Consider the following 23461-nt stretch of genomic DNA (forward strand, 5'->3'; position numbering starts at 1 on the left):
GAACTGCCGTGACCATGTCCTGTTTGAATACCACCTCAAATTGTGGATTGTCAGTTGAACACTCCCGCTTGTTTTGTGTCACAGATTTGACAGCAGTCTCTTGTTTTCTTGTAAAAAAATGTGCCTGGCTCTCCTTCTGATACTTTCATACAGGTCCCTCTAAGCCAAGCCCCCAGCCCACAAACACAACAGGGGTTGCAGTCTCATAGAACTCTCAGCCACAAAGCTACCCCAAAATAAGCTTTATTGCAAGAAAAGTGTCATATTTGATACACAGACCTACGGAAAACAAACAAAACCGAAAGCCGTAAGTTTTTCCTCACAAATACTTGATTACAAATTTACAGTTTGTTTTGTTGTAGTTATTAGGAAACAAAACAAAGTCCCGAACTGGATATGACCGGTGACTAATCTTTGGTCAGCTCAGGTGTGAGAGGAACAACCCAGAGCCTGCATGTGCTTTGGCCATTTCACATATGAGGTTTGCTCACTGGTCCAGGGACAGGTTCCTGGATTGAGAAGAATGCGGGGACGTATGCTTACTAGCACGTCCTAGTACAATATCTCTTTAAATGACTAAAAGCAAACTAAACATCAATTCATTGTACAAACATCTTTCATACACAATAGGCTATGATAAAACGAGACATATGGTGTATAACTACAGTATTAATGAAAATTCTAAAAAAAAAAGAAATGGATTAAAAAAAAAAAACAACATATATTCCTTGTCTGTACTGCATGGTTTGTTTGCACATATGGCAATCCTGAAATAGCTTGAATGTAATAAATGCACCATTAATCTAAGACAGCACCAAACACTACAGAACGCCAGGTGTTCCTTGCCGAAGGAACGGCAGTTCTTCAGCTGCCTACAGCACCGCAAGTATGCAGCATGCCCTGGGTAAGAATGAGGTGTTGTGGGTAGCACATGTGCTTCCTTGAGGTTATGAGAAGGAAATACAGTACGGTTTGGCCTGCAATGCTACTGGTCTCACAAGCAGTCAAGGTATTTTGCTACAGTGGTTGTGCTTCATCCTCTGTTGCCTGGTGTGTCTGCTGATGTGAAGTATCATCACAGTGAGCTCCTCTGGCTTTGATCTCCTTTATAAAGGATCTAATGACACATTGATTACTGCCTATTCAGCTCTGTGAGGCTTCCTTTAGAATAATCAGATGTGTACCAGTTGGACAACCGGCAGAAAACCAAAGGAAACATCTCTTGAATCTACTGAATTTTTTTTTTTTTAAAAAAGCACCTCTAAAAGAAATAGCTCAAATTTATAAATCTAAAGAAAAACGAGTGAGTTTCCCTTTTTGTTTACATAGTTTGTTCATTTCTCCATATATTACTGCATTAAAAATAAATAAACATCTATATTTTTTTAATTAGCAACTATAGCAAAATACCCAAAGTGTTACAGACTGCTAACAGGAAAAAAAAAGCTCACATTATTTTTGTGCATTTAGTGCCATATGCTGATCTCTTGAATATTTAGCTTTTTAATATACTTTAAAGTGAAGTTATATAAAAAATACAGTAACCACGGTTGCCTTTTTGCTCAAATCTTTGGCCACACCAGAGTCTACTTCATCCCTCCCTGTGAGGGTCAACATTCTGAAGTCTGAGACAGGGAGGAAAGAAACAAAAGTCTTTTTTTTTTCTTTCCTCTTTAAAACTAGTCATTGATTTCTCAGAGGCTTCTGAAGGCTGGCTGTGCAGGGATTTGAGCCTGGAACCAAGTCTGCAAGGGGTTAATAGAGTTGAATCTGCAGCCTCATTCTGAGAGCCTCCCCCAGTTCCCCTAGGAGGTAGTCATCTTCATTGCTGTCTTCCAGTTTCTTAAGCTCCTTTTTCTTGTAGAGAGGGACGCTAGTGATTTCCAGTGTGTACATGCCAGGCACGAGCTTCCTCTTGGCTGTGTGCAAGTAGCTGAGCCCATTCCTTTGGTGGATGCGGAAGACACCATCATCGTTCCCCTGGGAGATGACATAGCGGATGTGGTTGTTGAGTGGCTCGATGGCGGGCATGAATTCTACAATGTGCTCCTTTGCACCAAGGCCGGAGACGTTGAACTTCATCATCACCGGGCTGTCCATGTCGACGCTCTCCAGGCTGATCTGTTTAACCTGGAAGAAGAGCAGGAAAACCGTGTGGGAAGAGCTTCGACAGCACAAACCGAGGACTTGCCGGAGCCGGCCGTCAGGGGGGTGCAGCCACAGTGACATACTATCTCTGCCTGTCCGCTTGCAACTTACCCTCGGCTGGGAGAAAAGGTCACTTCCACCGAGTGTGCCCTGTAAATCTCTACGACTGTTTCCACACCTTATCCAGGTAAAGTTACAGGGCTGAGCTGATGGGAAGCACTCATATTTCAAGTTTTTTGGGGGGGTTTATGAAATATCATACTTATTAATAATAAACAAGAGACAATTTAGGAAATAATGGTAATTTTTTTGTTGTTGGAGTTAAAACGAGAAGTGCAGCTGTTTTAACTGTGCATAGAGGGATTTTCACTCTGAAAGCCCTGGTATTCTGGCCACAAACCACATGTGAGTGTGTCTTCTGGGAGCTGTCAGTGCAGAGGGAGCGAACTCCAGAGTCATCGGGGCTCAGGTTTGAACCAGCTTTGGTTAAAAGGCAATGGGGCAGGGCCCAGATACACCAAGTCTCTCTCTGTATAAGAATGCTACTTCAGTAAGACAGGGGCAAAAAAAATCAATGCTTTGAGTGGGTGCCTGCCAAGAACTTGGGGACCGTGGTACTAAGGTGCCCCCTTCAGCATGCAGCCCCCTAGAATCACAACGGGAGGGTTTTACAAGCAGAATTTCTGGATCTAATTGTAGTTTGGCTTACTTAATGAATAGTTCAGTTGCCATACTTAAACATCAGCTAGGTACCTTAATCTACTTAAGGTAAATGTAATGCTGGCCTATGTATGATTATAAAACAGAACCAGAGATTTTGTGGCTAGAGAAGTCTCATCTTATAAATTTCTGAGGCCCAGAAAACTGAAGCAAGTTGCCCAATGCACCCAGCCAGTTAGTTGCTGACTAGGTGTTTTGATGGGGAATTCTGCAGTGACACTAACTGACGAGGATGGTCTCCCTGATCTCTAGGGGAAAACACCTCCACATACTGGCTATTATTTGCAGAACATGCATCAGTGTTTATGCCAGGCACCGTTTCAGAAGCTTCACAGCAATTGCTTCATTAATCTTCTTGCCAGCCTTTGGAGGTAAATATTTTTATTCCAATTTTAACAGGTGAAGAAATTGAGGTAGAGAGAGGCTAAGTAAATACGCTCTGTGTAACATGGGTAGTAAGTACAGAGGGTCAGGGAATAAATTCAAAACCAAGAATCTGTGGCCCACCCATTTAACCACTGTGCTAAATACCACAAACAGAAAGAAATAGCAGCAGCAGCAGGCAATTCAGATCTTCAGCTCCTTACAAAATACAAGTTACCTGGAGATAAAACTTTTATGGAAGCAACACCTATCTTATAAATGTCACAAAATGTGACATGTAGTTGGCTTACCTGGTGAAAATTAAGATCAGCCCAGTATACTACATCTGTATACAACAGAACTGGACAGATTCACAATAATTTCATTTTTTGAATCATTTCAAAATAGTTACCTCCTAGAAGGACATCTTATTACCTCCTGGCACAAATCAAAAATGCCAACATGTGATCTGAAACTATGAATCTTAAAGTCCCCCAGTCCTTTCTGAGTTAAAAACACCACTCTTTAACTTACTTGTCTCTGCCATAGTTTGTCCATTAACTAAGCTGATGAATTTCACGAGGTGGAGGTTTAGCTCCACTGAGGCTGAAACCTACATAAAAGTTTACTGCAATAGTATACATGACTCCATATGGAAAAAATCTGGTGACAAAATAAAGTGAAGTTACTCACAGCAATGTGTTTGGGTTCATGAACACTTCGCTTCTGCCTGTTGTCTTTCTTAGAGTAGCCGTTGATTTTGCACTCGTAGCATGCTTCCGGGGACAGAGCATTCTCTTCCTCTACCTCTGTATCCATCGATAGGTACTGCCCTTTGTTAAATCCCATTCCTGAGACGCAGTGGCTATTTGCAACAAGATGCAAATTGACGTTAGACTTCATCATAACTCTACTGTTTTCTAGAGGTAGAGCAGAGGTTTTTCCAAAATCCTAAGATCGTAAACATAAAAACCTAATAGCCTTGGTAACTTTTCTTCAGCACTTAATGCATGAGATTCTCCTTTATTTTAAACAGCAAAATTCTTCCAAGAGTGAGCCCCAAGTTTCCCCAATTTTTAATCCTGATTAGACTGAAGCACTCTGTGTAGTTAAATCGAGATGGTAAAAGTCAAGTATGAATTTTCAGAGTGTTAGAAGTTCTGTTGATTCAAAAGCCTGAAGCCTACATTTGCTGCTTACCAACTGAGACTGCTGAACTCCTATTTTGATTAATGAAAGAGTTAGTGAGCTGACGCTAAATGACCGTTGTCTATACCAAGATTTCTGTTTCAAGTATTATTATGTACCCATAGTGGACATATTAGTCCAACAACCCTCAGTGTCTGACTCACACACTGTTCCTTCCGGGGAAGACGACTCCTAAATTCCCATCTTCTATGCTGCGATTCATGGGGTCGCAGAGTCGGACACGACTGAGCTACTGAACTGAACTGACGCTGTGGAGTGCTGGCTTCCTTGAAGGAAGGAGCCACAGTATCTTTAAACATCTGCTGTCTCTGGCCTTAAGGGATTTATTCAGGCCATTTTAAAACACAAGAGAATGATACCCATATACAGGGTCGAGTCCAATGCTCACCACAAAGCAGGGAATCCACATGCCTTCCTGGAGCTTCTTCCTCCTATACCTAAATGCTCTGATCAAAGCTTTCCCCTAGTCAGCTTTTAATTACCATTTGCCTTCCCCCAGTGCCAGGTGGCCAGGCACTGGACCCTGTTCACTTTCGCGTATGTGGGGAGGTGGAGGGCCTTACCCCTGTCCCACCCTGTAGTACCCAGGTGGGCAGCCGCAGAGGTATCCCCCTTCTGTGTTGGAGCAGCCGTAATTGCATGGGTTCTTGGAAGACGAGCACTCATTCACGTCGTGGCAGGCACTGGAGAACTGGTCGAAGGAGAACCCAGAGGGGCAGGCGCACTTGTAGCTTCCCAGGGTGTTGTAGCAGGAAGCAGAGCCACAGGTATTGGGATTGGAGCATTCATTCTCGTCTAAGAACATAAAGCAAGAGACTTTTACAAGTGGAGGGGAGGGAGGTGGGGCAAAGAAGAGCCCCAGTATCAAATATCTATGATTTGACAGGGGAAGTAGCTTTAGAACCATATTTTTAAATGTTTACCATGATGGTTGATTTGCCAAGCATATGAAATTTAAAAAAAAAAAAAAAGAGACCTGACAAATTCCCCTAAAATTATGGCTTAAACAAAAGCTTCCCCATGCTTTTATATTCTGTTTGTACTAGGTTTTTCTGAATATCCTGGCAGCCTTTGGGCACAGATATTTGCAGTCTGACTACTGAGTAACTCTTCTGATCACTTTTCAGAAGGTTACTTCAAAAGTCTATGCCTCAGACAGACTCACAAGGACAGAAAGTAGATGACTAGTTGCCAGGAGCTGTGGGGAGGGAGAAACGGAGAATGACTTCTAAGGGGTATTGAGCTTCTTTTCGAGGTGGAGATGCTGTGTTGCTGATGGTTGTACACTGCTGGGAGAATAGACTTAAAAACCACTGAACTGGACGTTTTAAAAGGTGAATTTTATGGCACGTGAATTATATTTCAGTTTTAAAAAGCCTCAATTTATATCTGTATTTTTTATCCATTCTCCTAGCAATTTCCAAAGCATTCATTATATACATGGAGAGAAAAGTATATTAAAAAATCGAAATATCCTAAATGAAAATAACTGAAGTAAACATTAATTGAACCTATTGAACCAATAGCCTCATACACTTTTAACCACTTGAAAACCTGTCATATACATACTTTGCCTTCTGATGTGGGTTTGCACCAAGCCATCAGCTGACATGGGTTTTACTAGTTTAATGACTGACGCTACATCATAAATGCCTGACAGTAAGATAATTTCAGGTTAATACTTTCAGCTACTCTTACCATTTTTACAAAATCAAAGTTTGATTGTGCTTTTAACTTTGGCGATGACAATTTTGTTCTTAACTGTCTGGTTGATACCTAGTCTGTGGCTTGACCCCTGTGGGCTTCATCATCATCCAAATTTCACCCTGGGCACCAGTCACGTCTGGTCCATGGAATTCTTTAAGATTCTTGTGACTGTACTAGAGCATAGCGTTTTTACCAAATACATGACAAGTCCGTGTTTCAGCTCATGTGGGGAAACAGGCCCATTTGCAATTGGGTGTGCCCTTGGGATACAGAGGCAGAGCCACGTGCTTCTCTGCAGTAGCTCAGGGAGATTTGGAGGATGCAGATGGAGTCAAGCTGGGAAGGCCTCTCACACAGGAAATTATACTTCATTAACTATGATACAGAGGTTGTTGAAAAGGCCAATATTATTAGGCACATTTCTGTCTCCTGAGTACAGTTTCGGAAGTAAACCAAACTGCCAAATACAGCATTCTTAATCACTGGATATGAATTACCATATGATTACTTAATATGGACAAATCCTCAGCCTTCATTTCACAGGAAGAAAGTATATGAATAAATTCTTAATAAGTAAGCTTGCTGTTGTTGCTCAGTTGCTAAGTCGTGTCCGACTCTTTGTGACCCCGTGGATTGTAGCGGCCAGGTTCCTCTGTCCATGGGGTTCTCCCGGCAAGAACACTGGAGTGGGCTGCCATTTCCTCCTCCAGGGGATTTTCCCAGACCAGGGATCAAACCTGCTACTTATGACATAAATATAACTACTATTTTATTTCTATATATCAAAAACTTGGAATTCTGCTTTCCTAATTAAATCTGACACTATTTTTATATGTGGTGTTTCTCTCCTGATAAGAGAATGTGAGTTAGGTTATAATTTAACAAAATGATCCTGCTACGAACATAGTATTAGATATTGTGTTAATGTGGAAAAATTACCAAGAAAGGCAATTAATTGAATAAACTGCATTTAAACATACCACTGACAAGAACATTTTTATATAGTTAAAACTTTTGGAGGCACCATGACAGACATCATATTTATATCCCATAAATGTACGCTATAGCATAATTTTATAGGCGTAGGTAATCTGACTTTGAAAATATGTTCAAATCTGGTTTGAAACATACTTTGAGCTGACTCAAGTCTCACTAAACTATGTTCAAGTTATTTTGAAAAGGACATACAAGGAACTAGAAGTTGCTAACACTAAGTAAACCAAAGCTTCATATATTAAGATGTAATCATATTCAAATGTTAGTAATATTATCTTATTTTCAATTTAGGATAATTATAATGCTTGCATATTATTTAGGAACGCATGGGAATGTTCCTCAATCTGTACAATCTATGTATCAGAATGTTATAAGTGTTCTGTGGTACCTCGCTGAACACTTCTTAAAGTATCCATTTGAATTTAAAATGTTTTTCAAATGCTGTCATTTTTCTTACACTGGCAGCAGTATTAATATCATTGCAGGTTTACAACTTACTATTACTTAAATTATCTGATGCACTGTTTGTGTCCATTTACAAGGGGACCCCAGTTAAATCTGTCTGAGATACTTCATGGGAAATCCCTTCTTCAATCATATGAATAAATGAAGATATTCATATTCATAGTGACAGATATGGAGAAGGCAATGGCAACCCACTCCAGTACTCTTGCCTGGAAAATCCCATGGACGGCAGAGACTGGTAGGCTGCGGTCCATGGGGTTGCGAAGAGTCGGACACGACTGAGCGACTTCACTTTCACTTTTCACTTTCATGCACTGGAGAAGGAAATGGCAACCTACTCCAGTATTCTTGCCTGGAGAATCCCAGGGACGGGAGCCTGGTAGACAGCCGTCTATGGGGTCGCACAGAGTCGGACACGACTGAAGCGACTTAGCAGCAGCAGCAGCAGTGACAGATAAAAATGATTTGTGGCCTTTCGATTTGCATTTTGTTATAATATTGCTATTTTGCTAACTTGTTGCTTTTATTAGTTCCTGATGGTTGTTTGATTCTATTACTGAAATATATTTGAGTTATAATTCTAATGTTCTGTGGGTTCAAAATTGCAAGAGTTAGATTTTATTAGTGATGAGCTGGATTGCTCAACCCCGCACAAAAGAATCTCTAATCTTTCAAAATAAATCCCTGCTTTGTCTTACTTACCCAGAGGCTTGCTGCTTAGAGGTGCCCATTTTAGCAGAGCAAGCTAACATTTATTCTTACAGTTGGGGTATCTGCTTATGTATCTTCAGTTTTTAATTCATCTCTGAAACCACTTATCCCTCTGTCGATGGGGGTCTCTGCTGATTAGAAGGCCCACTGGCTTCTGGTTAGATCCCAGCGTGAGTTGCTCTGGGGTGACTGCCTTGCTTAAGTGCCTACTCCAAGGATCCCACCAAGAACAACTTGGGTACACCACACAGCCCTGACTTTAAGTCAGAGTGTATTCAGTGAAAACCTGTGTGTCTATTTTCACACTAAATGCTTACAGGCTGAAATTCCAGGAAACTTAAAAACTCAGAAATTGAGTTGATCATCCATGCACATTCCAATTCTACTTATGATTGCTCTAAAAACAAGAATTTTATTTAAACTGATACATGTGAAATATTACAGATCACTCTTCTGCTTTAAGTCGTGTAAGAAGTAACCAAGAAGTCCATGGTATTAATTGAATAGAGGGGTGGGCCTCGCATTTTATAAATAACAAAATATAATAAAAATCATTTTGCACGCTTATAATAGTTACCTAAAAAATAGTTACCTATGTTCTGAAGAGTGTCCCTGTACTTTATCTGTTTATGAATCAATAAATTGGGGCATAATAACTTCTGCAACATTTTTTTTTCTATGAAGAGTAAAGAAGTAAACTGAACTTATAAAGTCATTTTGATCGACAGCCGAAGTCATCATTTTGATAATCCTTTCAAACTCTATCCATAACTTCCAGATCATCACTGGTTTTCACATTTCCCCCATGAGTGTGTGTTTCCTGGTGTGGCCAAAGCCACAGCAGAGCTGCACCAACTTTCAGGGTTGCTTTCCCACCTCTGAAATTTGCCTTGATTTTCTCAAGTCACTAAACTGTCATCAGAAATTTCTTTTGAGAAGATCATCATGGATAAAATCAAATTAATTTACTTAGTGGCTCCCTTAGAGTAAAATGCTTGAAATACACGTGGGGCAATTTCAATCACTACAGAGAGACAGGAAGCAACCTGCTGTTTCTCAGCAGGCCCACTGATCCCCCTTCTGCTCAAGCTGTGCCCGCATCTACTGTCACACTGTGTTGGAGGCTGCGTCTAGGAAGGGCATTCAAACGGAGCCAAGAAATTAGGCATATGCTAAGTCAGCTGGCTATTCAAGCAGAGAGTAATGTTCTCTTTGATCAAACTCTCCTTAAAAGGAGAATTTCCATGACTCTAGCAGTGCAAGAAAGAGAGTTGAGGGTCTACAGATTTTATTTTACAAACACTTTTTTTTGTCTGGAGTTTTCAACAGAATTTGCTATAACTAGTTACTTTTTCTATCTTAAAATCCTTTATACTCCCCCCTACCTTTCATTAAATATGTGATTGGAGAGCACAGATGAATGGTGCTCATTAATTTGATCTGATTCCTTTTAGATTTATATGAGCAGATGGATGGGCAACCCTTCAACCCCAAATCTAAAGATACTAAATTACTGATTAAAAAAAAAGGCTTTGACCTTAGCGAATGAAGATGATATGAGTATTGACATCATCTTCAGAAATTTAAAATTATCAGCTAGCAGAAAATGAAAATTATCAAAGCTCTAACTGAGTTACTTTTTAGGTACTTAACATTTTAAAGTATATTATGTATATTTTCAAATACACACAAGTATACAAAGTAGCTTAATAGATTCCCACGCATCAGTCCTAAGTACTAGGTTTTTAAGTTCTAGGGTTTAAAGGCTACACTGAAAATGACCACCTTTATTGCGCATTTGTTTTACTAAAAGATAGTATAAGGCAAGAAAAGCAGATGCCATGTAACAAGCGAGTGCTCACCAACACACTGATTCCACTGGTAATGCTGAATATATCCTTGCGGGCAGCCACACCTGTAGCCTCCCAGGATGTTCTGGCAGCCATGCTGGCACCTGTGGTTTCCATCACATTCATCAACATCTGTAAAAACAATCCCAGCAAGATTTTTATGTCACCTTTCTTCTATTATTCTTAAATGTACTCCAAACACAACACGGGGTAAATATTATCCGAGGAACAAACAAACAAGACACGCTGAGGGGCTGTGATTTTTTCCAAGTCACATGGTTATTAAGTCAGTGGTGGTACAGAGAACGGCTCTGAGATAAGAAACCATATCATTCTTATTCTATGCACCAGCCATGCCACGTCAGTGCTCTAAATAATATCTTAATTTTAGCAAATCAGCCATAGCAACCACAAATGTTGTGCATTTTGGATGGATTAACTACATATGGTATGATTTATTTGGTAAATGATATAAATATATTTGCATCACATATTCCAGTAAGTTCAAAAGTGATTGACATGTTAATTCTCATTTTCTGGAAAATACAAGCATTACAGAAATACCTAAAGAATTATAATGGTTGGGAATGCAAAAAATTTTATTACTATTTGAGATTAATTAGATGCAAATTTGAAGTATTTAAATACATTATTTTTAGACATGATATAGTATTATGACACATATGGAATAATTTCTTTGTTCATACATGCATACTCTTCTGGAATGACAACTGAGGCTTTGAAATTTACCCATAAAAAGAAAAATGAAATAGGCATGTCTGATATATGTGTAACAAATTTTATATGGATAATTAATAAATTGTATCTTATGTAGATAGTCACAAGCTGAACTCACACATGGCAAGCAGCTGTACGTGCCAAATACTTTCAAAGTCTCAATGATTTCAAATACAAAATATTAAAATAGAAATTTTTTAAGTTGAATTTTTTGTGGTTGAAGATTAGATACATGTAAAAGTCCTGTAGTTCTCAGACTATATTAAAACCTCTACATATATTTCTAGAGTTCAAAATCATGTATTCCTAAGAATAATTAATTCAAGGGTGACTAAAATCAATAAAGATGTAAATTGCACTAGTATATAAAGATATAAAGGGGAAGTACATGCTCTCAGAACCTCTGGCATGAGTATTTTGTAAAAGCTATCAGTCGTAGTATATTTATCTCATACGCTAGAACTTGCAATGAAAATGCTGAAGAACAATATTTTATTGGCCACAGGCAAATTCTTATTTTATTTCCACTTAAATTTTCCCGTGGATTTAACAGGAAATATCTGTGGTGATGAAGACTTGATAGGAAACGCTCTTTATAGAAAAGACAGTGAGCTGGGACCCTCAGACAAGTAAAACCGCCATCAGTTTTCCCCAGTGCTTTCTGTTCATCTGCCCAGTTTCCTATAAATGGTTCTGCATCTTATACTTAACATTTATACATTTTACATTCAAGCATCATGGAACAGACATCCGATTTTTTTCTGGTTTACTCATATACTGCTGCAACTAAATGAGGTACAGAATTCGTTTTCAGTTAAATTCTCTTTTTAGATCAGTAACTAGGTAAACAGTTATTTCAGAAGCCCATGTGTACTCACAGAATTTTTGTTTCATCACGTGAAGGTTTTCCTCTGTCCCCAGAATGATATATGAAACTTTATAAACAAAAAAAATCAACTTCTGGATTTTACTTTGTTAATCTTTGTTTGAGATGATCTCAATTTCTCATTGAGTGGCTTAGAAATGAAAAGAAAACAGTTTGCTGTATTAGAATAAGAATATTAAAATAAATAAACTCACCTTCACAGTTCAGTCCAGTAGCATCAAGAGAGAACCCTCTTTGGCATTCGCAGCTGAAACTTCCAGGGGTGTTTTGACAGATTCCCTTTGCTCCACAAAGTGAAGGCTGGGACCCACATTCATTGTTGTCTAGCAGAGGACAAAAGGCTTTCTAATTATTATAGGATTCAAATTTTACTACATGAAGTAAAAAGTAAGGTATAAAAGCCTAAGTTTCAAGATGTGAAAACAGAGTTTACAGAAAAGTATGCCACTGTTCATGGTCATATTAAAGACAAAAATGGTCAGAAAGAAGTGTATTTCAAGAGATTGGAAATCAGAGCATATTTTGGATCAATTGAGGACATAGTTTTGATAGCACAGCCTGAAAGTTAAGGTTAAGACCCGTGTGTCTTCTGACATAAAAAAAAATCCCAGCATGTTCATGAGCATGCTCTAAATTATAGTGAGCCTTTTACTCATATTTGATCTGAGCACACATTATATTTAGAATGCAATATAAAGGCACTGCTTGGAATACAGCCACTGGGCACGTGCTTGGACTGCACAGGACTACTATGCTTGGATATTGTTCTTGTGAAAAAATAAATTATTAACAACATTTTTAAACCACTAATTATGAGGGACTGATTTTAATGTAAGTACTGGGCCATTGTTCTACCATTTTTAACTACAGTTTTAGGCTTCTACTAGTAGTGTGCAGAACTTCCCTTTTGTAGTTTTGTCTTACCAATACAAGCAGTGTGATGCTGTGTGAAACCAGGTGGACATTTACAGGTAAAACCTCCCAGAGTGTTGACACACAGGAACTGGCAATTGTGCTGTTTGGTTTGACATTCATCAAGGTCTGCAATGAAAGACAAGTCAATGAAAATCAGAGCAGAGTTATCTGGCTATGCTTCCCTTCGCATGAAGCCACAGAGAGGTGTGCATGTTCTACCAGGAGTATTTTGTCTAGATTTTTGTTGGAAGCTTCATAGATTTCCATATGCATAAGGCAAGGAGTTTCTTTTCACATACTTAAGCAGTGTAAATACTATGAGCTACTAAGACAGGATGGCTAAGGTGATATATAACAAAATTTTTTTCTAAAACAAAAAGCTGAAAGGATGAATTATAGTGATGTTCATGAACTGTTTTCAAAGCTAATATTCAAAGGTTAAAATACCTGTATTTAATGCACAGTTAAACCACAGTTAATGCACAGTTAATGCACAGTTAACCAGTACATGGCTGGTTACTTAATCCTATGAAGTGAAAGTGAAAACTGCTCAGTTGTGTCTGACGCTTTGCGACCCCATGGACTATACAGTCCATGGAATTCTCCAGGTCAGAACACTGGAGTGGGTAGCCTTTCCCTTCTTTAAGGGATTTTCCTGTCCCCGGGATCAAATCCGGGTCTTCTGTATTGCAGGCAGATTCTTTACCATCTGAGTCACAAGGGAAGCCATAGTAAAAAGTGAGGCACATGGCCTGATCTCCGATAAGCTGATCTTGAACCTGAAAAAAAGGAGAGGGTCACACAAATAAACTCTTCATCACCTTTGCAGGTCTTCCCGTCCTCCTGCAGGACATAGCCCCGGGGACACGAGCACTGGTAACTCCCCTCCGTGTTCTTGCAGATGAAGTTGCAGGGTTTTGGGGACTGCGAACATTCGTCGAGATCTGAGTAAAAGTGATGTGAGGATTAAATTACTGGTTAGAAGGAACGACCAGTCTCTTTCCTCCCTCCATATTCTCACTCATTGTTTTCTTCTTCAACTTAAAATGGAAAAGAGCCAGAGAGAAACGAGGCGCAGAACAATTTTCTCTAAAGCCAATTCACTGGCTTAACTTTGTCAGGCGATTCTTGGGCAAATATTGAAATATCCAGACAACTGGGTTCAAAAAATGACACTAGATTTTTTAGATTGGGGTACTTCGGTTTACAGTTTGAGAATCATAAACCCGAAGGTTAGAGTTTCTTCTCTTTGACATGCGGATGTGGCGGATGTTCTCAAAGTCTCTGAGCTGATACTTCCCCAGGAATTGTTTGGCATCACAGATTGTGAGGGAGACCTTCCACTTCTCCTTCCAACTGCAGTCCTTACCTTGGTCCACCCTGTTCTCGGGCCCAGGAGACTGAACTGCACACAGGCACCATTAGCAGGCCCTCCTGCCCTCTGCCTTCACTCTGGTCCTTAGCTCCTCGATGGCCTTCTCGCAAGATGGGCTGAGGCTGACTGAGTCATGGGGCAGAGGTCACGGATGCTGTAAAGGCAGGCCTCTGGGAACAACTTTCTCCATCTTCTAGGTTTCAGGAATCCTTCCCTCTTATCTTTGGCCCAGAGGTGGAATAGCCCCAGAACTCAGCACTAGTGCTAGTATTTTCTGCTCACACCTTTATACACTGTCCTTTTGTTAAAGAAACAAGTCTCCTCAAATTGTTCTCATTTCAATATGCCACCTTTTTTCTGCTAGGACTCTGACAGCAAACCATCTCCACTTCACCCATAAAAGACATTGATTGATGCCCAAAGAATGTTAAAAGCTCATGACTGATAGCCTAGTTTCTGTTACTATCTTGCCCAAGTGAGTTGAATGCTTACTAAGATTTACATTGGTTCTTCTTAACCTTTTCATGCCAGATGTGCTTGTTATTAAAACAAGTTGATATTAAGCTGATGAACTACGAAGGAGAAAATATTGTTTTTTCTTTAATGAAAACTAAATGTTTTGGAAAGACTCAATAAAGGCAAGCTACCACCCTCTCTGTGGATGAGACAGTAAAATAAATTAGAAAAAGAGATTGTAAATATGTAGAAGGTTTTCTGTATTGAGAATGCTTTGCAACTGGAAATTTCAGATGCTGCTTAATTGGTATGTTTTATGCAAAAATAACTGCAACGAGAAACAAGCAAAAAGCATTCTCTCCATATGCAAAGACATACTTTCACAATCAAAAGTCCTGGTCTTTCATTAAAAAAATGACAAAACAAACATGCCTCTATACATTTTAAACTAAATGTAAAATGTGGAAAGTATATACATTTTAAAAAATAATTTTCATGTTTCCCTAACTTTAGACCAGTTCTATGTCTCACATTACTAGACAAGGCCTTAGACAACTCCTATGATATTAAGAACTGCACTAATGAAAGGAACAGCATCACTTTAGCGAAATGTACAATCCAAACACCATAATAAATATATTCTACTGACAGTAAAGGACTTGTAGCAAACAGCAGTGAACAACCACTCAGATGCAGAGATGCCTTCTCTTTCCTTACCTACACATGACGTGCCGCTGATGTCTGTCGTGTAGCCAACCTTACAGAAACACCGGAAGGAGCCCATGGTATTGATGCACTGACCATTGGTGCAGAGATTTGGCATAACTTTACATTCGTCAATATCTGTGCACCAAAAACCCCAAGACAAAAACAAACAGAAGTCAATACAGATGCAAGAATAAAACTGGTTAGAAACGAAAAGAAAGTAAGGAATTGACAGATAACTAAAAACCTACGTTCATAACTGTGCTCGTGTACTTTTTCATCCTTCAATAGAGTGGCAACATAGAAGGAAGAGATAACAAAAGAATCTGAAGTGATAGGAAGAGACAAACACAAGGAAGGCTATGTTGAAAGCCCCTCTGGAGTCCATTCGTTCTGCAATCTAAGCATGAATTTTTTGGGGGACTCTATCAATAGAAAGCTACTCTTCTGAAGTTCCACTAATTTGGAATTAGTGATGGTATTCCATGGATTGGCTTTAAATTCAGTTGCATTAGACCCTAAGAAAGGGTTTCATTAGCAATATAATCAAGCATAAGATCTAGAATCTGTATAGTCATAGAGGAAAATGTTATTTTTAGGACATTAGCATATTGGTTGTACCAAAAAACCTGGAAACTATTAATCATGTGTGAGTCTTGCTGATTTGTAAATACGCTGCAAACAGAATGAGTTCCTGTGCACAAATAAGCAACCTTTACTTAAATGAAGCACGCATAGCTTGTGGGTTGCAGATGGCCTCTGGGGTCAGACAGATACATTCCATTCCTTGCTCCAACCTTTAAAAAGGCTGTGATCTTGGGAACATTTATTTATCGTTACTTAGCTTCATGCTTCGGTTTCTATCTGCTAAAATAGGAACAATAAGGGATTCTATCTCTTAGATTTGATACGAAGATTATGCCTCTGAAAGCTGCTGAAGCATTAGTGAAAAGCATATAGGACCACACACATATACACATATATTTTAGCCACTATCCTATTTCCTTCAAATTAATCTGAATTAACATGCACTGTGTTGATAACACGCATGAATTTCCTCAACTCCTTACCTCTTCCATCAGTGGTATAGCCTGGGCCATGAGGACATATCTTTTTGTACTGTGCAGTTCCAGGGAGTGGGCAGAGCTCACACTGATGACCCCAGCCTCGCCCCCCGTCGCAGCAGCATTCTGACTTTGTGACAAGGTTACGGCTGCTGGATGCCATCTGGCACATGGTCTGCAACACCTCTGCAAAGCAGAGGCCCTGGCGATTGTCTGAAATGACAATGTAGTTAAAAAGCACCAGTGTCAAGGGACTGACGCTTCATTATCTGGGTCTTCACATTAAAAAGGACAATCAATATTTTCCTCCATAACAATACTTTAAAAAAAAATCAATTTATTTTGGTGGTGCTGGGTCTTAGTTGTAGCATACAGAATCTTTAGCTGCCACGTGTGAACTCGCAGTTGTGGCGTGTGGGATCTAGTTCCTCAGCCAGGGATTGAACCTGGGCCCCTGCAATTGGGAGGGAGGAGTCTTAGCCACTGGACCACCAGGGAAGTCCCATAGCAATACCTTTTTAAAAAGTTAAATATTCTTTTATGTGAAGAGTCACATTGCTTAAGACAATGATTAGAAAGTTCTGTTGGAGGTTCATTTCACAGTGCTCTTTAGCAACAGTTTACTAAATTTAATAACTGATACTAAAGAAACAGAGGTGGGTTTTTTCTTCTTTTCCTCAGCAGCTAAGTGACAGTAAACTACCATTCCTATAGAATCCAACTGAAAGGAAAAATCAAAGAAAAATACTTCCCTTTAAATAAGCAAATGAGAACAGGATTTGTTTTTGAAAAGCAAGTTCTGGACTATGTTATCATCTTGGTACATATTCAATCTAATCTCCTGTATTTCAGACATCTAAAAGACTGTTTAAACATTGGATTAAGTAGTTTTTAAAATTATTATAAATAAAGGGATTTTACTGATATAAGTTGGCAAAGAGATCTTTAATGGGGTTTTAAGAACCATCCTAATGAACTGTTAGTAATATGGACAGAAAAGTACACTTTCTATGGAGGTCATCTTTTCTATTTCCAAAAGGACTGATGGTTAATGAAGATCTAGATTGAAGATTATAATAAACAAAATATGTTTTCATGACTAATAATTTCCTAGGATTTGAAGCAGATGACATCATTCTGAGAACAATCTGATGGAGCTGAAATGTGCTGTTTTTGCATCAAAGCCCGTGAGGAGTGCTATTTCTCTGTTTGCCTTAAATCTGACTACTTCATACTTTTACACCTGCTCATAATTAACTAAACCATTTATGATATATGCATTTTATCATTAAAATGCCTGAGACTTATATTTTCCACGAGAAAATGTTTTATAAAACACTTTTTTGTATCATAAATAAAAATTAACTCTCACTGCATTTCTGAAATGTGGCATTTTCTTTAATATAATTAATACAGCAAAACTTACCTCACATAGCAAATATTTTCTTTTGGAATTAAATCGTTCCCTGATGTAAGTTTTACTAGAGTCACATTTTCCATAGAGCATAATTAATCTTAATTTTGGAAAGACTACTTAAGATGGTTATTTACATTAAGCATGGATGTATGTACTACACACACGTGTACAAATACATCATTTTAATAGATGTCTATCTTCAGGAAGAGGTACATGGATTACTCAGATTGGGGGATCTATTTGGCAGACAAGGATATATATATATATATAGAACTCTTCTGAGATTACATCACAAAACAATGCTTTATTCACCAAGTAAAATATACTCTGTTTATCAACTTACCAAGGCACTCAGTGCCAGAAGAGCTGGACTGAAAGCCTTCATTACACTCACATCTATAGCTCCCAATAGTGTTAACACAACGCCCATTTTCACAGATTCCTGGTTTGGTCCTGCATTCATTTTCATCTTTAGAAAAACAAATAATATGAGTCATGAATAGACTGTAACGTTTATAATTTACAAATGTTTATCTTCTAATGGTTTATATCTTGCTTAAAACTTCTTCATCAAAATACTAATATGATAAAATACTAATTTATTACATTTAAATTTATAGTGTTACATTAAAAATATAACATTACATTTAAATTTATCATATTTAAATTTACCTCATCCTTCCAAGACAGGTTCTAGGTTAACAAAGTGTTCCCCCCACCCTCAGCCACTTTTCTCTTTCTCTCTTCCTCTTTTCAGGGAAGAGGTGATGCTTGATGGAAAATTGGAAAAGTGGCTCCAAAAAGGATTACTGACCAGGAGAAAGAACTCTGGGAAAGAAGATACCCAGTCATGTGACATGAGAGAGAAGCTGAGGGCAGAGCAGTGGCAGGTGGTAGGGAGAGGTGGAGAGCAGGGTGAAGGGCACTCAGGCCAGGGATAAAGGACAAGCTCCTTCACTGACTTGAGTGAAACGCACAGGAACCACACAGGGTGTTAGGGCAGCCAGAGGAAGAAGGAATTTAGATAGTATTGCTCTTCTGGTTTCTGACAAATAAATATATCAGAACAAAACTGTTACATTAAAATTCCCACATCTTTACTTGTGTTTATTTGACATTTTGTAAATTTTGTTTGAGGTATGTTTCAAATCAATGTTGTCAGAGGCATGAGAGTTCATGACAAATCCTTTTGATGAATCTCTCCTTTCATCTTTATGCTTTTTAATCTTTAATTTATTAATATTTATTTTGCATGCACTTGCTTTTTATCAACATTTGCCTTGGATATCTTGTTCCACCCCTTTATTTCCCATCTATCTCACATTTTGATTTGGTACATTTCTTGTAAAAAGTACCAAGCTGCACTTTTAAAAGAATATTTAAAAGTACATTTGCCTTTTAACCATAAATTTAAACTATTTCTATCTATGGTGATTACTGATATGTTTGGAGTCCTGTCATTTTATACTGTTTAATATTTACCAGGCTACTTGTCCCCTTCTCTCAATATTTCTTAGATCAGTCTAACTTTTTCTCTGCCCTACTGTCATGCCCAACTCATGTCTAGAAGTTGTAATCTTCTATTCTTCCAGTGGTAGCCATCAGACAACTTCAACACACACTGTTCATGAACATTTTTCTATTAGCATCAGGAAGTATCTGTTTCAATAGCTTCTGCCTATAGCAAGTACCCTTGGCATGAGTTTACTCCTTTCTTCTCTCTCCTTGTGCTACCTGCCATGCTGACGTGGTCTAGAAAGTTTGATTTGTTATATTTCTTTTATGGAACACCAGCATTTATTTAAACCATATAATCAGGGTTACTGGTTTCTTGGCTTATCATTGTTTCCTCTAGAATTAACTTTTAAAAATATATTGGAGGATACAGTTTGGATATAAGATATAGAGGGTATGTGGGTGATAAGTATGCTAAAACACATTTCTGACAATGTGATATTTTTGTTTTATCACTAGATTGAATATAAAGTTTTAGTTCGAAATTATTTTCCCTTAGAATGCCTTGAAAATATTGCTGCTCCATTGTTTTACCCACTGTTAACTGCCACTTGTAGGAAAGCTGGTTTTGCTCCCTGGGAAGCTTTAAGAATTCTCACTTTGCTCCTAGTGTTCTGACACTGTTTTTTATTGTTAAAGGTATTTTTTTTCTTTTAGGAAACTTTCTGCATAAATTTTAAAGTATGTACAAAAGTATTAAACTAAGTTATGGATTTAAAAAATTGTATAGTGTTTCTTGTTTCTAGAATATGAGGGTTTAAGTCTGTCTTCTTCATCTAATCCTGTCCTAATGCTGTTTTATCTTTATTTTGATTAGCGTTTCAGCTGTCTGCTTTGAATTCAAAGTGCATAACAGAAACGTATCTAAAAAGATCTGATTGCTACAAATCTTACATTTATTTTCTTTATTTTTAAAAAATTTTTCCTGACAATGCAAACAAATGTTGGAAAATTTCTCTTGAACGTAAGATTTTCCAAGTTGCTACAGAAATCAATTAATGATAGGAAAGATTAATAATATTTACCTTCTGTATATTGTATTAGGAACTTAACAGATTCTTGTAGTTTTTGATCTCTTTGGCTATTTGCACAGAAAACAATACACTGTATTTTCCACTGTGATAACTAAAAGTCAAATGTTTCTGACTAGGGGGAGGAGTTTCAAGCAAGCAGCCATCATCCCGTACAGCCTTACCTACACAGCCTTCTCCGTCAGGCCTGCGGGTCATCCCAGGCGGGCAGATGCACATGAAGGTGCCAATCAGATTCTTGCACATCATGCCCCTCGATTCACAGTCATGCAGGCCTTCAGCACATTCATCCAGGTCTAGAAAATATTTTCAATAGGAAACACAGAAAAATAAGACACATTCATGAACAGGCTATCACTGAGCATTTTGAAGTCATACTTTTGGTCTTCTGGCTCTTAAAATGTAATCTTCTTATGCAACCGAGAAAGGAGGAGCCCAGTCCCAACTGTTGGCTATATTCTAGAGTTATAAAAATTTCAGCACTGGTCCTCAAGATAAGAAGTTGAGGGAAGGGCTATCTTTGCTTTAGTAGGAGCTGAAGAATGTGACATCTTTATTTTTGACTTGACTGGACAGACTATGAAGTATCTTGTTATCTAGATACGGAAATCTACCAGCAATGCTGCAAAGAATACATTTCTGCACAGCTCTACAAGAAGACAGCTGAGAGCTACAAAATCATTAAAATATATTTCCGGCATCACAAATAATGAGCTGACTCCTTCCTGGTCTGGGGCCTTACCTTTGCACATCTTCTGGTCTTCCCTGAGGGCATAGCCAATAGGGCACGTGCATTCATAGGACCCGAAGGTGTTCATGCAGCGGAAAGCACACAGCAGTGGGTTCTGGGCACACTCATTGATATCTGATCAAGGAAACAAGACAGGTATGCGCTCAGCCTACAGTACTAATTACTCGCTTAAATAAACACGGATGTATTTATTTGGCAGTCACACAGAAAGTAATAGGATAACAGAACTTCCATTTCTGGTAAGGAGAACTGGGCACCTAACTCATCCTCCAACAAATAACAACTATAAACTCTGAAATAAATATAAAAACAACACCTGAAGTGGTTTCTAGCAGTTCATTAAAACTCAGTAAACACCTGGCAAAGTAGAGGTGCTCAGTTTTTTTTTCCTGTGGATCGGATCAGTCCTGGCACAGTCACACCTGGCAGCTAAATCTCCAGTAGGAACTCTCTGAGCTTCTGTCCCAAGAAATCAGGGGAGGGAGCCTTGGGGCAACCAGGGCTGCTGAAAAGTGTGGAGGAATCCCAGAAATAAGGGCTAAAGGGGGAGAAATACCTTTTTCATTTTTTTGTATAAACTCAGCACAAGTTGCTGACTTAACCATGCCACGTGTGGGCCAAAATCAAAGAAGGTAGCCACTAAGGTTTAAAGAGAAGAATTTAAATGTGAACCACTGTCTTCCACAGGCCTGACAGTCCACTTTATGTAAATTAACTGCCTGCTAAGACAAAGGCATCAATATTCTCTGAAATAATGTAACTGATTTCAGAAGATATCAGTCACAATACCCAGCACATAATCCAAAATTAACCAACAGACTGAGGAACCAGGAAAATGTGACCTAATCTCAAGGGAAAAAATAAGCAATAGATGTCAATTCTGAGAGGGTGGAGATGCTGAATTAACAGACAAGGGCTACAGAGTAGCTTTTGTAACTATGCTCCTTGTGGTAAAGGAAAATATGTTTGTGATGAGTATAATCATCAGTAGAACATAAGAACAATATAAACAAAAGCTGAGGCATTAAAAACTCTTTCTATATCAAGAAGAAATAATAGTGAAGTATCACTTGCCTTCACAATTCATCATGGGTCCTGGCTCAAAACCCTCATTGCAGTTGCATTCGAAACTCCCAATCACGTTGGTGCATGTCCCATTTCCACATGGGTTGCCAATTGAACATTCATCAGTATCTGAAAAAGAATAAGAAAGTGACACAAAATGTGGAGGTTTTAGTTTAATTAAAGTATGCCCAGGAAAATCCATCTGGCCCTCACACGTGTCCCAGATCTGTGCGGGACACACATGACTCTTGCACCCCCCGCCCCCTTGGTCATGGCTGGCCAGCCTTTATGCAGGGCAGAGAACCCCGAGGGTCAAGTGTGAAATGCTCTGAACTTTCAGACAGCTGTGCTTGCCCTAAAAAAAAAAAAACAAATCACAAACCCAGGGAGGTATGTGATCTTCTGCTACAAGAGCAGAAGTGGAAAGTCATAAAGTAAAATAGACTTCTTTCCCAGTCAGTGGTTTTGGCAGCTGTAAAGCTCTAGACACATCAGAGTTTGTATATCTGGTTGAAGGCAGAGATTGGGCAACTCGCTCCATCTTCAAATAAACCCATGTTGCTGGAAAATGTAGAATGGAAGAAGAAAAAGCAGTTATGGATACTTATCTTGGCTTTGTAAATCCCACTGCCACCCAGAGTGCCTGAGAGACCTTTTGCTGAATATAAGAAAGAAAAAACCTTAAGAGTGTGAAATGTGGCACTAACTCAGCACTTACCCACACAGCGCACTCCAGTGTAATCAAGGTTGTAACCCATTGGACATTCACAGCGAAAAGACCCATCCGTGTTGATACACTGACCGTTTGAACAAATGCCTGGGCTCTCAAGACATTCATTAACATCTAAAATACAGAATCATCCATGAACTTTCTTATGTAAAAAGATATGCCAAAACTGCATGTATCTATTCAAAAGAGGCTTAAAACTGTTAAAACATATGAGCATTTCTTTTACAGAGAAACATGTATTTCATATGCCACAACACAGTCTTATGATGTAGTGCATATGACATACAATAAATATCATATATGTGCATTAAATGCAATACAATATATGTTATACAGTAAAAACAGCATGATTATAAAACAAATGTACAATATTGTATTTACGTAAGACTATAAAAATAAAATATATCAAACCACACCTTCACGGGTATCATGAAGACTAGGAACAGTTCCGTGGCCATAGGGACACAAATCCTGGAATGCCACTACACAGAAAAAGACAAATTCCCGATTATCAGAGAGTCACAACCATCAGAAAACTTAAGAACTGATTAATGATATACATAAAATTAGACTTATTTTTCCTCTACAAAGCTATTTTTAGTAAGAGTCTTTCAAAAGCAACACTGAGCATATTTAGAGAAGGT

At 38.6% G+C, this 23461-nt stretch overlaps 1 protein-coding gene across 1 annotated transcript in view; it reads right to left on the minus strand.

Moving 5' to 3' along the window:
* Positions 1-227: 227 nt before the first annotated feature.
* The window catches only part of FBN2 (fibrillin 2), a 226740-nt gene continuing 203506 nt past the window's right edge, over positions 228-23461 (minus strand). The window contains exons 51-65 of the mRNA XM_040241764.1: positions 23234-23299; positions 22806-22931; positions 22097-22216; positions 21014-21136; positions 20436-20567; positions 18069-18194; positions 16315-16521; positions 15257-15382; positions 13530-13652; positions 12718-12834; positions 11988-12116; positions 10182-10301; positions 5004-5235; positions 3925-4096; positions 228-2130 (exon numbers count right to left, since the gene is read on the minus strand). Coding sequence (XP_040097698.1) covers positions 1756-2130; positions 3925-4096; positions 5004-5235; positions 10182-10301; positions 11988-12116; positions 12718-12834; positions 13530-13652; positions 15257-15382; positions 16315-16521; positions 18069-18194; positions 20436-20567; positions 21014-21136; positions 22097-22216; positions 22806-22931; positions 23234-23299 — 2294 coding nt within the window. The 3' untranslated portion in view covers positions 228-1755. The remainder of the gene's footprint in view (positions 2131-3924; positions 4097-5003; positions 5236-10181; positions 10302-11987; positions 12117-12717; positions 12835-13529; positions 13653-15256; positions 15383-16314; positions 16522-18068; positions 18195-20435; positions 20568-21013; positions 21137-22096; positions 22217-22805; positions 22932-23233; positions 23300-23461) is intronic.

Source organism: Oryx dammah, unplaced genomic scaffold (genome assembly GCF_014754425.2).
Source record: "Oryx dammah isolate SB20612 unplaced genomic scaffold, SCBI_Odam_1.1 HiC_scaffold_5, whole genome shotgun sequence".
Classification (NCBI taxonomy): domain Eukaryota; kingdom Metazoa; phylum Chordata; class Mammalia; order Artiodactyla; family Bovidae; genus Oryx; species Oryx dammah.